This window comes from Ictidomys tridecemlineatus, chromosome 2 (genome assembly GCF_052094955.1).
Source record: "Ictidomys tridecemlineatus isolate mIctTri1 chromosome 2, mIctTri1.hap1, whole genome shotgun sequence".
Lineage (NCBI taxonomy): Eukaryota > Metazoa > Chordata > Mammalia > Rodentia > Sciuridae > Ictidomys > Ictidomys tridecemlineatus.
In genome coordinates, this window is record NC_135478.1 from 119,491,315 (window position 1) to 119,510,487 (window position 19,173).

General features: G+C 49.0%; 1 protein-coding gene and 1 non-coding gene across 6 annotated transcripts in view; both read right to left on the reverse strand.

Annotated features, from left to right (window-relative positions):
• Zmat5 (zinc finger matrin-type 5) overlaps positions 1–19,173 on the reverse strand; it is a 30,300-nt gene that overhangs the window by 3,196 nt on the left and 7,931 nt on the right. Inside the window, exons 1-5 of one of the 5 annotated variants that reach the window (XM_078039697.1) lie at positions 12,810–15,014; positions 11,708–11,862; positions 5,609–5,671; positions 4,140–4,220; positions 1,997–2,108 (exon numbers count right to left, since the gene is read on the reverse strand). In XM_078039697.1, the coding sequence (XP_077895823.1) occupies positions 1,997–2,108; positions 4,140–4,220; positions 5,609–5,671; positions 11,708–11,834 (383 nt within the window). In that variant the 5' untranslated portion in view covers positions 11,835–11,862; positions 12,810–15,014. Of the gene's footprint in view, positions 1–1,996; positions 2,109–4,139; positions 4,221–5,608; positions 5,672–11,707; positions 11,892–12,809; positions 15,015–19,173 lie in introns of those variants that run through there. The other 4 variants (XM_013363206.4, XM_013363207.4, XM_005336063.5 and 1 more) reach the window with 4 other exon arrangements.
• Trnav-uac (transfer RNA valine (anticodon UAC)) lies at positions 9,567–9,639 on the reverse strand. The gene has a single exon. It is a non-coding gene; the product is annotated as a tRNA-Val (tRNA).

A 19,173-nucleotide genomic window follows, 5' to 3' on the forward strand; every position in this document is an offset into this window, starting at 1 on the left:
GAAGAGCTCAGGGGAGGGGAGAGACCTAGGAGAGGGCTGTTATGGCCAGCTAGGAGAGCCACAATAGGACAACCCAGAGGCTGGAATCTAATTCCCTACAACCCCACAGGAGGGGTTCATGGACGCAGAAGCACAGCCCTGATGAGCAGAGGTGTCATGTTTCCCAAAACTACCCTGCAGGGAGAGGACTATGGGAGACCAAGGTAGCAATGGCAACAGCAAGAATAAAAGGTCACTTCCTTTCCAACAACTCTTTTTTCTTAAGGCTGTACAGGTCTGTTCTGCCCAAAGAATGATTCATATTGGCTTGAAGCCTTCAGGAGGCAGGTGAACAGGTGGGGAAGGGGCAGAGAATGTTTGTGGAGAAAGCAGATCTCTTGGAAGTGCCCAGGTTGATTGGCCAGAGGAAAAGTGACCTGGAAGAGCAGTTTAGACCCTGCTCCCCAGAGCCCAAGGTGGGTCCCAGTTGTAGGCACCATTCCAAAAACTGCTACTGCCATATTAGCAGCTCCAATCCAGCTGGAGACCACAGGGTCTTCCTGGATCCTCCTCACAGCCCTAAGAGACACCACAGGGCAAAAGCAGGGCCATAAGTGGCCAGGACAACATGAGGTTGGGAGGAACTCATTCATATGGGACCAGTTCCAAGGAGTGGTGCAGAGCAGAGACTGAACTGAACTGATCTCAGGAAAATGGGGATCCCCAGGACTCCCTAGTCAGACCAACCCTCCACCACATGAGCAGAAGTAACTTGGCATTCAGGATCTGGATCCCTGGAAGATGGCTGGTAACTACAGGGGGCACCCAGATGACCGAAGTCACAATCCCTTCAGACAGATCCAAAAGGCAGGGATGGCATACTCCAACATTTGAGTTTTGTCCAACTACATAGTTTTAAGGTAGGGGTATACTGGGCACATATTTAGAATAAAGGTAAAATACAAAATTAACTTTAAAAGACCTTAATCATCTCTTTCCACTGGACCAAGAAATTTGCCTTCACCTTCTGGCACAGCCCCGAGGGAAGTCCATGGACTTCTCTGACCAGACCCTCTTGGCTCAAGTCAGGTTGTCATCCCATGAGACCATACCACAGAGCAACTAGGGCCTGAAGTGCTACTGCAAGATGGGGAATCAAGGTGGCCCAGGGTAGGGCAACTTGCACACAGTCATGTGCAGCTCACAAGCACACCGCTTGATCCCCTTTTGTACCCTCTCTTCCTCCCATTTCCTCCCCCTCTCCATTACTGGCAGCGGGGAGCTCAGGAGCCCTGGACTTTGGCTGTGATGCTAGGTGGCTGCGGAAGCTCCTGCCTATCTCTGTGCTTCTCTGTGTTAATGTATAGTGTGGGCTGTGTCTGAGAGGGGAGGGTCCGAGATGGCATGCAGCCCACATTTGAGGGCCCCTGGCCCAGCATGCTCCCTGTATGAGAAGTTCCTGTCCATTTTTGAGCATTCTGAGTGCTCAGGCCACTCCCCCTTAGGGAGGCGTGGGAGAATGATGTTGTCAGCCCCTGTACAGTCCCTGCTCTGCCTATTCCTAGCTGTGTGCCCTTGAGCAAATTGAACGTCTCCATGAGCCTCAGTTTCCCATCTGTGGGGCCTTGGGACAGGCAGTAGATGATGGACCACTGGGAGCTTGGCCACCACAGCTCAGTTCCATCTCTCTAGCAATGGACTTAGTGCTGTGGAGTCAACCTGGCCAACACTTCCCCTCCCACCAGCACACACTGCCAGAGGGGGATGAGACATAAAAGGTGGGGACCAAGGACAGGTACCTTTAAATGTATACCCCCTCTGGCCAGTGCCTGGGGACCCAAGAGCCTCCACTGTAGCCCTACTCATAGGGATCTCTGGAGGAGGGAAGGAGAAGAGTCTAACCATGGCCCTTGAATTTAGGAAGTTCATGGAGATTCCTCAACTTTAGCAAAAGACCAAAGGACAGGCTGGCTGGGGTCTTGCCCCCAGCAGCACAGAAACACCTGGGAGTCTATACCTGCTGCTTGGGGTTGAGCTCAGTCGCTTGGCTCTCTTCTCCAGCCAGTCCTCCAGGTGGCCCTCAGGGAGCTCGGGGGTGTCCAGAGGCCACTCCCTGGCCCGCCTCTCCTCTGTGGGAAATAGGGAGACAAAAGGAAGATGAGGGGCACAATTCTGCCTGCCTGAACCCCACCCTCCCGCAAAGTAACAGCAACTGGCCAGCTCGGGGGAAGTCCTGGGATGCTGCAGCAATCTTCCAGAGAAATACAGGGTGGTAGGCCAGGAGCACTGCTGCTGGCTTGTCCCTTTACTGCCCCTACTGCTTGAGCCTATCTGCATCCCATGACCCGGTGCTACAGGCCTGGCTCTGCTCCCCATTGAAGGGAGATAGTGATGGCTGCCTCCCAAGCTTTGGGGAGCTGGAAACAGGACAATGAGTGTAAAGAGCCTAGCCCTCAGGAGGGGTTCAAATCTCAGGTGCAAGGGGTCAAAATTGGCAGTAGAACAAGGTTGAGTCTTGGTTCTGCCACATGCCAGGTCTCCAGACAAGGCATGAGCCTCAGTTTTCTGGTTTTTCTTCTCATATAATGTTGTATAAAAAAACACTGCCATTGAACTAAAGCCAGGAAACAAATGGTCTGAGTTCATACAACCTGGGTGTGAGAGGATGATGGGGTCTATCTCCAAGTGGTCTGGGATGGGCCATGGGCCAGAGGAAAACAAACTCATGGTATGACAACACTTGGGGGCTGGCCCTGGGCTCACTGCACAAGGCATCATTGCCTGGGGCATCATCATGTTTTACAGGTCAGGACATGTCTCCAAGAGGTCAAGCCATGTGCCAAGGTTACAGAGGATGTGGAAGAGCCAAGACCATCCACAATGCCAGCCTCCTTGGGCCTCACCCTATCTCCATCTCTACTAGATATGATCTCAGCCTGAGCTCCCCACCACAAGTTAACCATTCCCTGAGAGCCTGTGGCGCACGGGGAGCTGGAGACATCCGCACTGCCAGGACTTGCTGGCTGGTGCCATGAGGCCTCACTTCCACCCAGAGAGAGCTCCTGGAAACCCGGTGTCAGTGCCAGAGCTGTTGTATTGGCTCCCCAGGGGAGGGCATAGAGCCCGTAGGGTCCAACTAGGCAGAGGGAAGTGAAGCCTAACAAGGGATGAGGACAAAGATCAAAGTGCCCCAGGCATTCAAGAGCTCCCTGAGGCAGCCGGACAGAGAAGAATGGATAGCAGCCTCCTGGGAGACCCAGAGTCAGTCTCTAACTCACTGTGGGACTCTCTCAAGGTCCTATGGTCTGAGGTCTGAGTACTGGCCTTGGTTTCTTCATCTGTTCAATGAAGGGGCCATAGGAGATCAGTTAAGATGTCTAAGAGGGCCAGGTGCAATGGCACACACCTGTAATCCCAGCAGCTTGGGAGGCTGAGGCAGGAGGATTGCAAGTTCAAAGCCAGCCTTAACAACAATAAGGCACCAAGCAACTCAGTGAGACCTTGTCTCTAAATAAAATATAAAATAGGGCTGGGGATGTGGCTCAGCAATTGACTGCCCCTGAGTTCAATCCCTGGTACCCCCTATCCTGCCAAAAAATACCTCTTACTCCCCCTCCCCAAACAAAGCCCTCTAAGAGGGAACTTCCTTGTTCTGTAATTGGAAAGCCAGCATCGAGCTGCCCAATGGCTCACAGGCCTGTTTCTACGGAAGCTGAAATTGCTCTGCCCCTCCAGAAGACACTAGGCTATGAGCATCCTGAGGGAGGAAAAAGTGCTTTCTTCATTCCCCTTTCCCAAGAGCGCTAAAGGGGATCTGCCAAGTGTTGAATAGGGATTCCTATGGTGCCTGATGGAGGGGGAGTGGGAGGGACCCACCACACCTGCCGGGTTAGCGTGTGGGCAGTGGGGCACTTTCAGAGCTCCCAGGCGGGAGCCATAAATTTTTCACTTTCAGGAGACACAGCTGTGTCTCTGACGCCCACCTCACATTGTGGAATTGGGGACTCCCTATCACCCTGAGCAGACCTTGGTCTGCCCCACATGATGGCTTCTACTGAGGGACAGGAGGGGAGGTGCAGAGCAGTTTCCCCAGTCACAGATCCCACATCTCTTGCCCGCACTCCATTCCTGCCCTGCATAGGGCCCCTGCCGAGACGCACCCTCCACCTGGATGCTCAGTTCTTGCAGGTCTCGCTCTGACATGTGGGAAAATCTGCAGTTGGAGCCAAAGTCACACTGGCCTGCAACAAGAAGATAGAGTTACTTGCCATTCAAGAAGGGCGCCTATTATAGGCTGAGGGCACCCTGATGACGGGTTCTGACCTTTTAGAAACAAGGTTTTAGGGTCTCTGGTCCCACTCTCACTCAGCAGTCCTGGTGGACCAAACCTGATCAAAGTGAGTCAGGACTGGGCTGCACAGATCTCTGCAGGCTGTCTCTCATCTCCAACCCTTCCTCCCCACCTCCATGAATTACATGTGGGTTCCTGAAAGAACATGCTTTCTCCTCCATGCCAGGCTGTTGCACATGCTGTGCCCCTACCTGAAGCCCCACCTGCCCACCTGGCTTGCATGAGCAGCTGGACTGCTCCTCCAAAAGACCTCAGCAGGGGCTGGAATTGTGGCTCAGTGGTAGAGTGCTTGCCCAGCATGTGTGAAGCACTGAGTTTGATCCCCAGGGACCACATAAAAATAAAAAACAAATAAAATAAGGGTATTGTGTCCATCTACAACAACAACAAAAAAATCTATTAAAAGAAAGACCTCAGGGGCTGGGGATGTGGCTCAAGCTCGCCTGGGATGCGTGCGGCCCGGGTTTGATCCTCAGCACCACATACAAACAAAGATGTTGTGTCCACCGAAAACTAAAAAATATAAAATAAAAATTCTCTCTCTCTCTAAAAAAAAAAAAAGACCTCAGCAGCACCTTTGCTATGGAGGAACCAAAGTTTGGGTGGTTTTTCCAGGCTCAAACAAGAAAACTAAAGTGTCTGGAAATAACAGGAGCATCGTGGTAACCTACATCAGTGTAACCTCCCAGTGTCAAATGTACCTCAAAGCCAAGTCTATGGGAGAGCTCCTGATCTGCAGGCCTGGTGACTATTTGGGGGGCAACACCATTTCCTGAGAAGAACACGGCCTTTCATCCAGCTTCCCTAGCTCACCCACAGTACTTCTCCCCAGGGCTAAGTTCCCTTACAAACCACTGTGGTTTTCCTCTTTGCCTTGGCTTCCAGGAAGCTCAGGGACAAACTTTCTAGTACACAGACCTCAAGAGCAAACATGGAGACTAATTATTCTCCTGGCTTGTCTTATTTTTCCTACCCTTACTTTCATCTGTCTTTGCTGCCTTTGCTTACTAAGGTCTATATCTCTTTGAAGTATAGTTGTCTTTGTGAGATGAGTACTGAGCAGTCAAATCAATACTTCTGAAAAGCTGAGGACTAGACCAGGGAAAGACCCAAATTCCAAACGATGGGGAGGCCCTGACTGACTGGTCAGCTGAAGCCGGGCTGCAAAGTGGACTCAGGATGTGTCCAGAGTTGGAGAAGATACTCTACAGAGATCCACACAAGCCAGACAAGGTATTCTTGGTCCCTGAGGGGACCCAAACCAGCAGAGCACTTTACCTGTCAGCAGGAACTTCCTGCAGGGCCGCTTGTTCTGCTCATCCAGCAAGATGGCAGCTGCATCTATAAGAGAAGAAAGGGACTGGGTTCAGATGGCTCCGCCAAGGAGGGAGGTAGAGTCTCAGGGAACTGAGGGAAGAAAAGAGCTCCCCACACACGGAGGAGCATTGCTTTGGTTGACCATAGAGGGGGATGCTTGGCAGTGGGATCCAAGGTGACCTCCATCCCTCACCTCACCTAGGGCCAGCCAAAGTCAAGAAATAGGTTTTAGGTCAAAGGTATTTGACTGCACAATGGACTCACATAGGGAATTTTCTTTTTCCTCAACCAAACAGAGGGGAAGGGGAAAAAAAGCTCTTTTATTTCCATATAAAATCATTTTTGAAGGGGCTGGGGTTGTGGCTCACTGGTACAGCACTTGCAGCGCATGCGTGAGGCACTGGGTTCGATCCTCAGCACCACATAAAAACAAATAAATAAAATAAAGATATTGTGTTCATCTACAACTAAAAAAAATTTTTTAAAAATCATTTTTCAAGTTTCAGAACATCTTAGGGCTGGGAATGTAGATCAGCAGCAAAATGTTTGCTTAGCATATGTGTGGCCATGAGTTTGATTCCCAGCACCACAAAAAACAGCAATAACTGGCTTTCTCAGAACAACTTCTAGAAATTTTAGGGAACTTTAATCAAAACATAGGTTAACCAAGTGAGAACTGACATGTGGACATTATTTCGTCTCCCCATTCAAGAGTGTCACACGTCTCATGTATTATCTCCATCTTTTCTTTGTTCCCTAATAAAATTTAGAAGTTTTTAAATAATTTTATTGCTCTTCTCTGTAAAAACTTGACCTGGCAGATGAATTCATCATTTTAGGGACTGTCAGTTAACAGGACATATTTTTATGGCCTCCTGGTTGCAAATAGCCTGACAAATTATTATTTGGCTTAGCAGCCATGTTCTCAGCTGCTATACTGAATGCTCTCCAAAGGTCTTGTTCCTCAGCTTGGTATTGAAAGGTGGTAAGAGGGTGCTCAGAAATGGCAACAATTCTTTTTTTCTCCTCATGAATCCACTTTATAGTACTAATGTCCCCATTCTGCAGAGGGGTAATATTGAGGTTCAGACAGGAAAATGACTTTCCCAAGGGTTCATGATCAGAAAGCGGCAGCACCAGGTTTGAACCCTGGTATGTGGAAATCTAGAGCCTTTGTTCTTTCCATGTGGCTGCTGATTTCCTGATGCCTGGATAATTATCCCCAGTAATGGGGATGCCTCCCTTCAGGGCAGCTGGTGGCTGGGAAGGGAGAGGATCTGCTAGGGGATGGGAGTTGGTTACAGCAGGATTCACTCCAGGGAGCCTGGCAGAGCCATGAGTGAAGCCAGCAATGTGGAGGAGGGTCCATCCATTAGCACCAGGCTTGTCAGGCTCAGTTCAACCACTAGAGCTAGAGACACCATGGCCTGACCTGCCTGTCGTTCCTGGGGAAGCTGAGCTGGTGCGATTATGTGGATGTTGCCTAGGACCTCCCTGAGGCTAGTACCACTGAGGGAGGCAGGAGGGCTGAGCCTAAGTCCCAGACAAGAGGCACTGGCTAGGTGGCTCAGTGTAGAAGAGTTCTATTCTGTGGTGCTGCTGGCCAGTGGTTCTCAACTCTGACATGCTTTAGGATCACCACGCAACTATTAAAGTACATGGACACCTGCACCTGCCCTTCTCAGGTTCTGCTTTAATTCATCAGCATGGGGGAGCATCACAATTGTTAAAAGCTCCTGGGGTCAGGCAGGGTGGTGCACACCTATAATTCTAGTGGCTCAGGAGGCGGAGGCAGAAGGATCACAAGTTCAAAGCCAGCTTCAGCAACTTAGTGAAGCCCTAAGCAACTCAGTGAAACCATGTCTCTAAATAAATTACAAAATAGGGCTGGGGATGTGGCTCAATGGCCAAGTGACCCTGGGTTGAATCCCCAGTACCCTCCCCTGAAAAAAAAGTTCCTGGGTACCTCTAAAGTGCACCTAGGATTAAGAAAACCCTGCCTACCCTCTGCACAAAGAGGCCCCTGTTCCTCCACATGGTGTTCAAGGCTCCTTGTGATCTGACCTGTTGGTCCTTCTCGCTTCATCTCCCAAAATTAACAGCTAACCCTGGTGCCCCATGTTTATTTACCTAGTCATTTAGGCATTCATCTATCAAATGTTCACAAAGCACATCCTGTGTGCCAGGCACTATGCCAGGACGAGGATTTAAGTGGAGATCAAGTCAGAGCGGGTCCTTCCTTCAGTCCAATAGCCACAGTAATCCATGTGGATATAAATGGGGGTAAACATTGAAAACAAACAAATGACCTGACCTGGCCTAAGGCATGGGAAGGGCATCCCTGAGGATTTATTGCCCGAGTTTACTTCTGGGACAAAGAAACTATCTTGGGATGGGGAGGACTGAAGGAAGGACATGCCCACAGAAAGAACAGTACATGCAGTGATCAATGTGGCCAGAGCCAAGAGGGAGAGGCCAGCAGAACATGGAAACTCAGGCAGGACACACTATTGTAAGTGAGTGGGAGGTCACTTAGAAGGGCCTGTTTTATCCATCTTTGAATCTTCAGAGCCTGTCTGGGGACTAAGGACAGGCAAGTACTCATTGAGCACTGGCTGAATAAATGTGCCCATCAGATAAAAGGCCTGAGGCCACTCCTTCTAAGGACACAGAAGCATCATTCCTACTTAGCATAAACCCTAATGTGCAGAACAGTCATCATGGGATTACTGAGCCTGTGTCACATCCCTGGGAGGTGGGTACTGTTGTTATGGCTGTTTTACATGTGACAAAATTAGGGCTGCACTGTTAGTGATTCACGACTTGGGACTGAACCCAGGCAGCCTAGCTCCAGGGCCTGTGTTTGTCCTGACTGTGACCCATGGATCATCAGCCACTCTGAGGCCCTTGGAATTTGTCAAAGGCCATGAAGCTGGGAGCTGAGAACCAGTTGCTCAGGGTAAGTGCAGGCCTAGAGAAACCTTTTGAACAAGAAGACAGCTCATGTGCCAGCTTGGCCACCAGCACATGGGGACAATGAGTAAGGCAATCCACTGGTCTAAATTTTTAAAAATTTTGTTTTAGTTGTCAATGTACCTTTATTTATTTATATGCAGTGCTGAGAATCAAACCCAGTGTCTCACACATGTTAAGCAGGTGCTCCACCACTGAGCCAAAACCCCAGCCCCACTGGTCTGGATTTTAAATTCATCATCTGTAAGTGGGGAAACTCAGGCCGCCAGCCCCGCTAGCAGAGCTGATTTGTTTTGTTTTCTGGTCCTAGGGATCAAACCCAGAAGAGCTTTACCACTGAGCCACAGCCCTTTTTATTTTTTGTTTCGAGACAGGGTCTCACTAAGTTGCTGAGGCTGGCTTTGAACTCACAATCCTCCTGCCTCAGCCTCCTGAGCTGCTATGATTACAGGCATGTGCTACCATGCCCAGTTCCCTGCACAGCTGTTCTAAGGACTAGAAGTGGCTGGGCATGTGAGAGGTTGATGGGAATGCAAGAGCCCTAAGAAAGGGACTACAGCACCTGCCTTTTCATTTTTTCTGTAAGGAACACAAGGACTTCTACCCATTATTTCTGGACTCCAGAGCCCAGCTGTTATTGGCTGAGCTTCTGGGATAAGGAGCAAACGCCAAGGTGATCTTGGCCTACCTAAGGCCAAAGCAAAGCCCCTCACTGGGTTTGGAAGACAGGGAGCCTGATGTCAGGATCAGAGATTTCTCAGACAGCTAGGAGCCCCCACTGCCCTGAAATTCCCCATCTGTCTCCATTCCCAACCCCCCCCCCCCAGTCACAGCTGTGCTGGCCCTGCTGAGCAGCCTTGTTGGCCACCTTCCTCCCAAAACCTAGAAGCCTCAGTTTCTTTGCCTGAAATAGGGAGCATCTGGGAGACGCTTTTTTTTTTTTTTTTAATGGTGCTGGGGATTGAACCCAGGGCCTTGTGCATGTAAGGCAAGCACTCTGCCAACTGAGCTATATCACCAGCCCTAGGAGAGCTTTAAAAACACCAAGCCTAAGCCAGGTGTGGTGGCGCATACCTATAATCCCAAGGCTTGGGAGGCTGAGGCAGGAGGATGGAAAGTTCAAAGCCAGTCTCAGCAACTTAGTGAGGTCTTAAGCAACTCAAACAGACCCTGCCTCCAAATAAAATCTAAGTGCCGGGTGTGGTGGCACACACCTGTAATCCCAGTGGCTCGGGAGGCTGAGGCAGGAGGACCACGAGTTCAAAGCCAGCCTCAACAAAAGTGAGGCGCTAAGCAAATCAGTGAGATCCTGTTTCTAAATAAAATACAAAACAGGGCTGGGGATGTGGCTTAGTGGTTAAACGCCCCTGAATTCAATCCCCAGTACCAAGAAATAAAAAATACTATGCCTAAGCCAGGTGTGGTAGCACATGCAGTAATCTCAGCAACTTGGGAGGCTGAGGCAGAAATTCAAGCCAGCCTGGGCAACTTGGTGAGACCCTGTCTCAAAATAAAAAGATTAAAAAGGGGACAGCTAGGTATGTAGCTCAGTGGGAAAGTACTTGCCTAACACATACAAGGCCCTGGGTTTCATTTCCAGTACTCAAAACAGAAAACAAAAAAACAAAAACAAAAACCATGCCTAGTCTTTATTCACCCAAACCCAGTAGGGTAGGGAGATCACTGTTACCATGACCAACTAGCCTTATTTATTTAAAGGTCTCTAAGTGCCTAAGAGAGTCACTGAGAAGTAAATGACAAACCATAGCAAGCACAGCATGTAGCAGGTACTCAATAAAGGCTCACTCCCTTCTAGTGAATTTTAAGTCTCAGAATAGAGAAGTCCTTCTGTCTCCCTTCCCCTTTCTCCTTGGCCACCTGAACTCAGTTTGTTCCTCCCAGGCTCTGAGCCCTGTCCTGGAAAACTGCTCCCTACCTGTCCAAGCACCTCTGCTGCATCACCAAGCTCCCTCTCCTTTCAGCTCAGCTCCTCCCTGGCCACACTCTGGCCCCTCCCTGACCATTCCTTGGTGTGCACATCTAGTGACAGCTATGTAGCAGCATAACTCCCATCCACAGGCATCCTGGGGGCTAGGCCATGATGGATGCTTCTGACCTGAGCTCTTTCACTCCAGTCACACCTGCTTTGCAAGAGTCCCCACCCCCACCGCAGCAGTTGGGTTATTCATTCCTCCCTCCAGCCAATCATTCAACAGACTCTTCCTGTACCACACTATTTACCCCACACAGAGTTCTTGCTGGCAAATGTAGGCCTGGCCACATCACATCTGTTGAAAGCTCTTCAGAAGCTGCCTTCTGCCCTCAGGACAGTGCAACCTCCTTGCTGTGGCCTCCACAGACCTGAAGAATCTAGTCCCTGCCCATACCCAGCTTTGGCCCCTACCATTCTCCGCATCATTGGCTATACCCTCTCCTCCCAGGGCATCCGATGCTTTGCTCATGGCTACCTGTTTCAGAGTCTTCTTTGCATATCCTTGGCCCCAAATGACATGGCTGGCCCTATTTCAGCTGCTGGCTCAAACATCACCTCCTTGGAGAAGCCTGTCTGTTATCTGTATCTCAAGGATGTTCCACTGTGGGTGAAGCACAGAACCCTCAGTCAAGGTCATCAGCGAAGGGACCTTCCATTTTGGATTGGCTCTCAGTCTCTGGGGCTCTCTCCTTTTTTTGGGTACTGTTTCTATTTTTTTTTTCCCTTAGCATGTACTCTATCACTGAACTACATACACCCCAGCCCCTCCCCACCCCACCCTCTCTCTCTCTCTCTCTCTCTCTCTCTCTCTCTTTTTGATACTGGGGATTGAACCTATTTTTTATTTTATTTAGAGACAGGATCTCATTGAGTTGCTTAGTGCCTACTTTTTGCTAAAGCTGGCTTTGAATCCATGATCCTCCTGCCTTGGTCTCCTGAGCCGCAGGGATTACAAGCATGTGCTACCAGGCCCAACACCTTCCTCTTTTGGATCCTCAAAGAGCCCAGACTGACCCACCATGGTGCTAACCTAATGGTTAGAGGGATCAGCATGCGGGCTCCAGCAGCCTGGCCACAGAGCCCGCATCACCCACCTCGGAACATGTCGTACCACACCTTCTTGGCCTTGAGGTGCTGCAGCCCATTCAGGTGCTTCTTTCGATTGTGGAGATTGTCCTGGAAGGACCGGTCACAGTAGTCGCAGAAGTATCGCTTCCCCATGGCCGCCTACACCAGGTGCTGAGGCTGCCTGGAAAGTCACAAAGCTCTTGGTCAGACCTTTGGAGAAAAGGCCAGAGGTCAGAGCTCTGGGGACAGGGCCCCTGACTGAGCACTCCCTGAGGGCGAGGCCTGAGCCAAGCTTTTCTTACGGTGCCTTGTACCATGAGGAACTTCTAGAGCTAACAGGTCTAGTTCTAGAGGGATTTTTTAATTCTGATACCCAGCCTCCAACCTCAGCCAATTAAAACAGAAGCGGGTATAGCAGCACACACCTGTAATTCCAGCTACTCAGAGGCTGAGGCAGGAGGATTGCTACTTCAAGGCCAGCCTTGGCAACTTTGTGAGACTCTGTCTCAAAAAAGGCTGGAGAGGGGCTGGGGATGTGGCTCAAGTGGTAGCGCACTCGCATGGCATGCGTGCAGCCCGGGTTCGGTCCTCAGCACCACATACAAACAAAGATGTTGTGTCCGCTGAGAACTAAAAAATAAATACTAAAAAAATTCTCTCTCTTAAAAAAAAAAAAAAAAAAAAAAAGGCTGGAGATGCAGCTCAGTGGTACAGCACCAAGTTCAATCCCTAACCACAAAAACAATAACAACAAACAACTAGAACCTCAGAAGGTAAGCCCCAGACTTTAGTATTTTTTATTTATTTCATTTTATTTTTTGGTACTAGGGATTGAACTGAACCCAGGGATGCTTAATCACTGAGCCACATCACCAGCCCTTTTTATTATTTTTTTAAATTTTGAGACAGGATCTCACTAAATTGCTCAGGGCTTTGCTAAATTGCTGAGGCTGGTCTCAAACTGCTATCCTCCTGCCTCAGCCCCTTGAGTTACTGGGATTATAGGGCATGCACCACCATGTCTGGCTTTAGTATTTTTTTTAAGCTCCTAGGTAATTCTAATATATAGCTAAGCTGGAGGACCCCCACCTTATACCCTCTGGCCAGCCTCCCTCATCCCTAGCATACCTCTGACTTCTGATCTCCTTGTTCTGGTTTTCTCCATGCTGGCCCCATGGGTCTTCTCCCTGCCCCTCACACAAGCCAGGAACATGGCTGCCTCCAGGCACATGGGTTTGTATCTGCTGTCCCCTTGGCCTGGATGCTCTCCCTGTGATGTCTGCCTGCCATACTTGCTTCCTTGGTCCTTTTTTTTTTTTTGGCTAGCTTTGAACTTGCGATCCTCCTGCCTCAGCCTTCTGAACTGCTGGGTTTACTATGTGCAGCCAACAGAGGGGTCTTAAGACCTTACAATGTTCTCATTTCCCTTTGGGACTGAATGAGGACCTGCCACCTAAGAATTTAGTAATCTTCTTGGGAAGCTATTAGCCTCTGCTGCCTAAGCTCTCTGGCTTAAAGGACACCCAGGAACATGATTTTAGGGGACTTGCATTTGCATTCTTCTGACCAGCTATGTGACCTCAGACAAATCTCCCTTCCTCTCTTGAATCTCTGGTTGTCCCAAAGGAAAAATGAAAATTAACTCATTTATTCCACAAATACTTGATTGCCTACTCTGTATCAAGTACTATTTTAGGTGCTGGGGCCCCAGCAATAAATAAAGCAAAAATATATCTGCCTTCATGGATTTATATTCTTGTCGGGAGAGAAAGACAATAAACGATAACAAGTAATTTATTATTTCAAAGGCGATAAGTGCTATGAGGAAAAATCAAGCTGGGAATGGAGACAGCTAAGGGGAGAGTTCTGCAATTTTAAATAAAGTGATTACTGTAGATTGTCAAAAAGATAGCATTTGAGCAAAGATCAAAGGACTGAGGGAAGCCGGGTGCAACAGCACATGCCTGTAATCCCAGCAGTTTAGTAGGCTGAGGCAGCAGAATGACAAGTTCAAAGCCAGCAGTAGCAACTTAGCAAGGCCCTGAGAAACTCACTGAGACTCTGTCTCTAAATAAAACACAAAAAGGGCTGGGAATGTAACTCAGTGGTTAAGCACCGAGTTCAATCTCTAGTACCAAACCAAACCAAACATAAAAACCCTGTCATTGTGACCACAGCTGCCATTCCTTTCCAGGAGATCTGCAGCCCATGGTGGGTGGCAATTCTATGGCTTTCATGCCCAGTGCTTGGGTCCTCCAGCTTGATGTCACAAGACCAGAGGGAGGATGTGTCTACTTGAGACTGTCAAGTGGGAAGTGCAAAGGCTGAGCCTAGAACAGTTCCTCAATCTGGGGTCTGGTCCCTCACTTAACAAAGCAGGCTTCTGAGGCCCAAAGGAGTATAGGAAATGATTTCCCTGAGGTCAGAAGGTGGCTACCCAGGCTGGCAGCCAAAATCCCAGATTCCCAGGACCTGGCAAATAAGGATGAAGCTTGGACCTGAGCCACAGAGCAGACGGATGAGTGGGGAGGTAGAGGGGACAGATGGGGGAATGCTTCTTGGGAAGAAAAGACTAGGGATAGATGCAGAGACAAACAAGCATTCTGGGCAGTCCAGACAGCCAAGCAGGTTGATGGAAAAAGTTGCTCCTGCAGTAGACAGGGGCAGCAGCCATTAAGTCAGGGGCTGTAATGGGATCAGGAACAGCCAGTCATTCCGAATGAAAACGTATAAAATCTCTCTTCTCCCATTACTGCTGAGAAACCACATCTCAGACATGCGGACTTGATATATTAAATTTGGCAGCTCTAATACATTCCGTCTTGCCAATAAACTTATAGGAATTGGATTGAAATTGTAAGAGATGAACGCTTAACGGCCGAGTGCTTAACAAACCATTCAAGGAGCTTGAAGCTCCAAGGAGCAGCTGATTCTGGAGAGTAATGGGGAAGGGAGCGGAGGAGGGGAGTGTCCCTCTGCGAGATTGACTCAAACAATGGCTCTGAAGCAGACTGAGCTGGACCACACAAGGCACTGAGAAGCTGGCTGTGTAACCTTGGGCAAGTCACTGTCCTCTCTAGGACTCTATTTCACTGTGAGAATATGAGGCAGTGGATCTAAATGATCTGATTATTTCAGAAGTGTACAGAGAATTTTATTAATGCGAATGGATTATTAAGGCTGGGGATGTAGCTCAGCTATAGAGCATTTGACTAGCATGTGCAAGACCCTGGGATTGATCTCCAGCACCACTAAATAAATAAATAAAATAACAAAGACCACTAATTGACTAGCAAGTATTCAATAAGTGTTAAACTATTGTTAGAGTTAGTAGTTTATTGAGCACCTACTATGCTCTAGCACCATGCTAAGAAATATATACATCATTTCATTTGATCCTCAGGATAACCTGTGGGAATAGGACCTATGATGCCTTTTCAGATGAGGGCATAGAGACTCCAAGATGTGAAGTGACTTGGTCAAGATCACACCACTAGAAAGCATCTGAGCTGGGCTTATATCCAGGCAGCAAGGCCCACATTCCTAACCATTCAATCCAAGTCTCCTCCAACAAATCAGACCAATGGCAGTTTTCCTTCATTAATCACTCACTACACCCCCAGGACCATGCTGGCTCTTTGAACTCTAAGAGGTATATATTATAAACCTACTTACGAATGGGAAAACTCAGGTTCAGAGATGTGCTGTGAAGTTCCCTGGGTCACATGTATAGGAAGAGCAAAGAAAGCTTCAGGGTGGGAAGGTCTGTTCATGCCATCTAACTAACTGTCCCAAACCCCAACTCAGCAGGAAATTGAGGCCACAGGCAAATGTCTGGCCATCCTGGTCAGGTCTATAGGTCTACAGGACCCCACATTCTAGTTCCAGCTCTGCCAGGTGAGACTGTGTCCATCACTTGCCCTCTCTGGGCCTTAGCTGCCCTTTGTGTAAAGTGGCAAGAGGCTGGCTGGTGATCTCTAAGGACCTCTGCATTTCTAATATCCACTGATCAGATGAGAACATGCCCATGATAGTGCCTTTTGCCTACTTGTCCCAGCTGGGGACAGCACTGAGCACAAGGCCCTGCAATTATATGGCCTCATACAGCTAGGTTGCATGAGGCAAGGAATAAGGGCTGGGCTCTGGAGTCGACCTCAGGGCTTAAATCCTGCTTTGTAATTTGGTGAGCTTGATCATTATTTAACTTCTGGCCTCAGTTAATGCTATGATAGCCATACTCCTCAAGGGGTTGCTGTGAGGATCAGATCATCCACGTGCATGCAGAGCTGAGTCCATTAGAGATGCTCAAGGAATGTTGGCCATCACCATCATTATTATTGGCTTCCAGAAAACAAAGGCTCAGACAAGAAACTGAATGTCAGTGCCCAACTAACCTCTGGGGCCAGCTGGTCCACATTACAAATGAGGAAAGGGAAGCCAGGAGAGGGGAAGTGAGTCCCACAAAACACACAGCACAAGAGGCAGAAATGGAACTGTAACCTCCACTTCCATGGTAGGCCCAGTCTCCTGCCCTGCACAATGGCTCTGCAGAACCCCTCTGCCTGCAGATGGCACTGGGGGCCAGTGTTTCCCACTTACCTCATGAGCTTATCCCCATAGCCATGTGCCCAAAGCCCAATTCCTGGGCAGGAATTGGCTTCTGCAAGGTCACTGCCCTAAGCACCAACTTCTAGACCAACTGCCAACTGTCTCCTGCTTTAGTGCACATTAGGAAAAGGTGCAACCTGCAGAAGCCTTTCGACAGACACAGTGTCTTGCCAGCTGCATACCTTGACAAACAGAATGATGGCCAATTTCAGCTCCAACTCACCTGCTAGCCAGGTGTCTGCACAAGACAACCAATACTACCACACTGCAGCCCTGAGTGGGGGCCAGGGACCCTGAGTAAGGGTCCAGGGACAGGGATGGAGGGGGACAGCTGAAGCATCTCTAGGTGGTGGGGCCCAAACACCAGCAGGGAGTGCTGACTAAGCTGGCCTCCTCTGCTATGATTCATCCTCATCCTCTGAGGGTGGTGTGTTTAGCAGCATGTGAGCAAGCCCCTGTCCCCTGTCTAGAACACAGAATGATCCAGCCCCACTTTCCCACTGGGAACACAGGTGGTGCCACCAACTCACTTCCAGGGACAGGTCTATGGCTGAGACAACATTTGTGACTTCCCAGAGCTTTGCCAGATGCCAGAGCTGGCTCCTCATAGCCAAGAGGCACAGGGATGCGAGCAGGATAACTCTCTGGGGTCACATAGGTCTGGATTTGAATTCCAGTTCTGCCATTTACACTTATGTGATCTCTGAAAGTTATTTCATGTCTTTGAGTCTGTCTTTGGTTATAAAACAAGGATCCCATAGCTGCAGAGAATTTACCAAGGTCACTGTCATCCTTCAGTATCCATAAGGGATTGGTTTCAGGACCCTCATGGATATCAAAATCCTTTGATGTTCTAGACCCTTGTATAAAATAGTATATTTGCATATAACGTACACAATTTTTTCCACATACTTTAAATCGTCTCTAGAATATTTATAATACTTAATACAATGTAAAAGCCATGAAAATGGTTGTTGTACTATATTGCTTAGGGAATAATCATGAAAAAAATCTTAGTGTTTTGACAGAAAGGACCATGGATATAAAGCAACAACATACAGTAAGTGCTCGAGAATGGAGATGTAGGGCTAGAGCTGAGTGGTAGAGCCCTTGCCTAGCATGTGCAAAGCCCTGTGTTCCCCCAAACTACTTCGGTTTATGGTATCACCCAGGTACTCATTCCCTCACCTACTTGGTAAGCACACCCTGACGCCAATTTAAAACTGTGATCAGTAGGGTACCATGGTGCACAACTACAATCCCAGCTACTTGGAATGCTGAGGCAGGAGGATCACAAGAGCAAGGTCACCAGGGAAACTTACGAAGACCCTTTCTCAAAACAAAAATATGGAAGGCAGGAAAACATAACTGCAAAGTCCATCCACAGGCCCCTGGCCCCTCTTACACCTGGCTGTTTTCTATAGCAAGTCTCCTCACATGCTGATCACTGTCCTGAGGACCTGCTTCCTCCACTAGTACACAGCTTCTCATGGGCAGAGCCCTCTGTCCGATCGCTGCTCCCCAGCACCTGGAAAAGGGCCTGGCCTACTCCAGGGCCCCCTGCTGCTTGTGGAATGAAGGAGCAAGCAGCCTGCAAAAGTTAAGGACTCCCACTCTGCTCAATGCCAGTACTTCCCAGGCCCTCTTCTCAACCATCTGGGTATAAAGATGAGGAGCACGCAGGAGAAACAAGGAAAGCCCTGAAGTTCTCTCACTGCCACCTAGCTTCATCTCACAGATGTCTGTGTCCACCAGAGCCTTGGCCTGCTCCACTGTGCCGTTGCCCATGGAACCTGGTCTACTGACTTAATCCTCATTTGGCTATCTCCTGGCACCTGATTTCAGCCCTCTAGACTCAAAGAAATGATGACCTACTATTTGAGACACTGAGGGGAAGAATAGGGAAGAAAAGAGACTGGAGGTGAGGTGAGGGGAAATCACTTCAGATTTGTTTAATCCTCATCAAGTCCTCTGAGTAGACAGCGTGGGGTCCTTTTTGCAGATAAGGAAACAGCCTCAGAAATACTTATAATCTACTCACAGCCATGGGCGGGAGAGATACAAAATAATGGTAAAAAGTACCATCAATAACAATGATGCTTGTACCAGTACTAATGTCTTCTCTTGAATTCTGGGTTAGCAATGCTGAGAACCCCCCATTCGATCTCTTGGAGTCTTCACCACAATGTCGAAAAGGTACATGCTGGAGGCCCCACCGTCAAGGCACCCAGAGCCAACATTCATTCTTGGGTCTGGTGGACCCCAGAGCCCATTCTCTTCCTGCCCCACTATGAGGCTGCTGCAGGGCAGACATTTGTACTTCATCATTCTCTTGGTTCACTTCATTGTGTGCATCTCAGGCATAGAGCTGGCTTTGGCACAGGGCTAAAATAAGCCAACAGCTTGGCCTTGGCCAGGCGCTGGGATGCACACTGTAATTATCCTGGACTTGTGTTCACCACATGCTGCCCTCAAGCTCACCTGTCATTTCTTCTAATTATGGCACCACCAGAGTCCAGGTAAACAGTAAACCACAGCCAGAGGACAGCTTTATTGCACACCCACTAGGAGCACGGAAATGTCCCGGTGCCACGTATGTCTGCCGTCTGGAGTTTGATGGCAACAGAATTGCCCTGTGGGGGTGGCCCACCAACAGCCTGCTCGGGCCCCTGCTCCAACAGAAGTGCCAAGAAAATGCAGATGTCTTTCCTGACAGGAGCTCCCATATGTTAGGGGCATCCTTCAGATGTCCCAGTGTTTAACTGCAACTACACAGCTTTCTCATTCTGACCTTGTTTGGATGTTTGCTTCCTGCCCATTTTGGGGTGAGGTGCTTCATCTTATTCATAGCAGTCTAAGGTAGTGGGAGCCCCACCCACAGAAA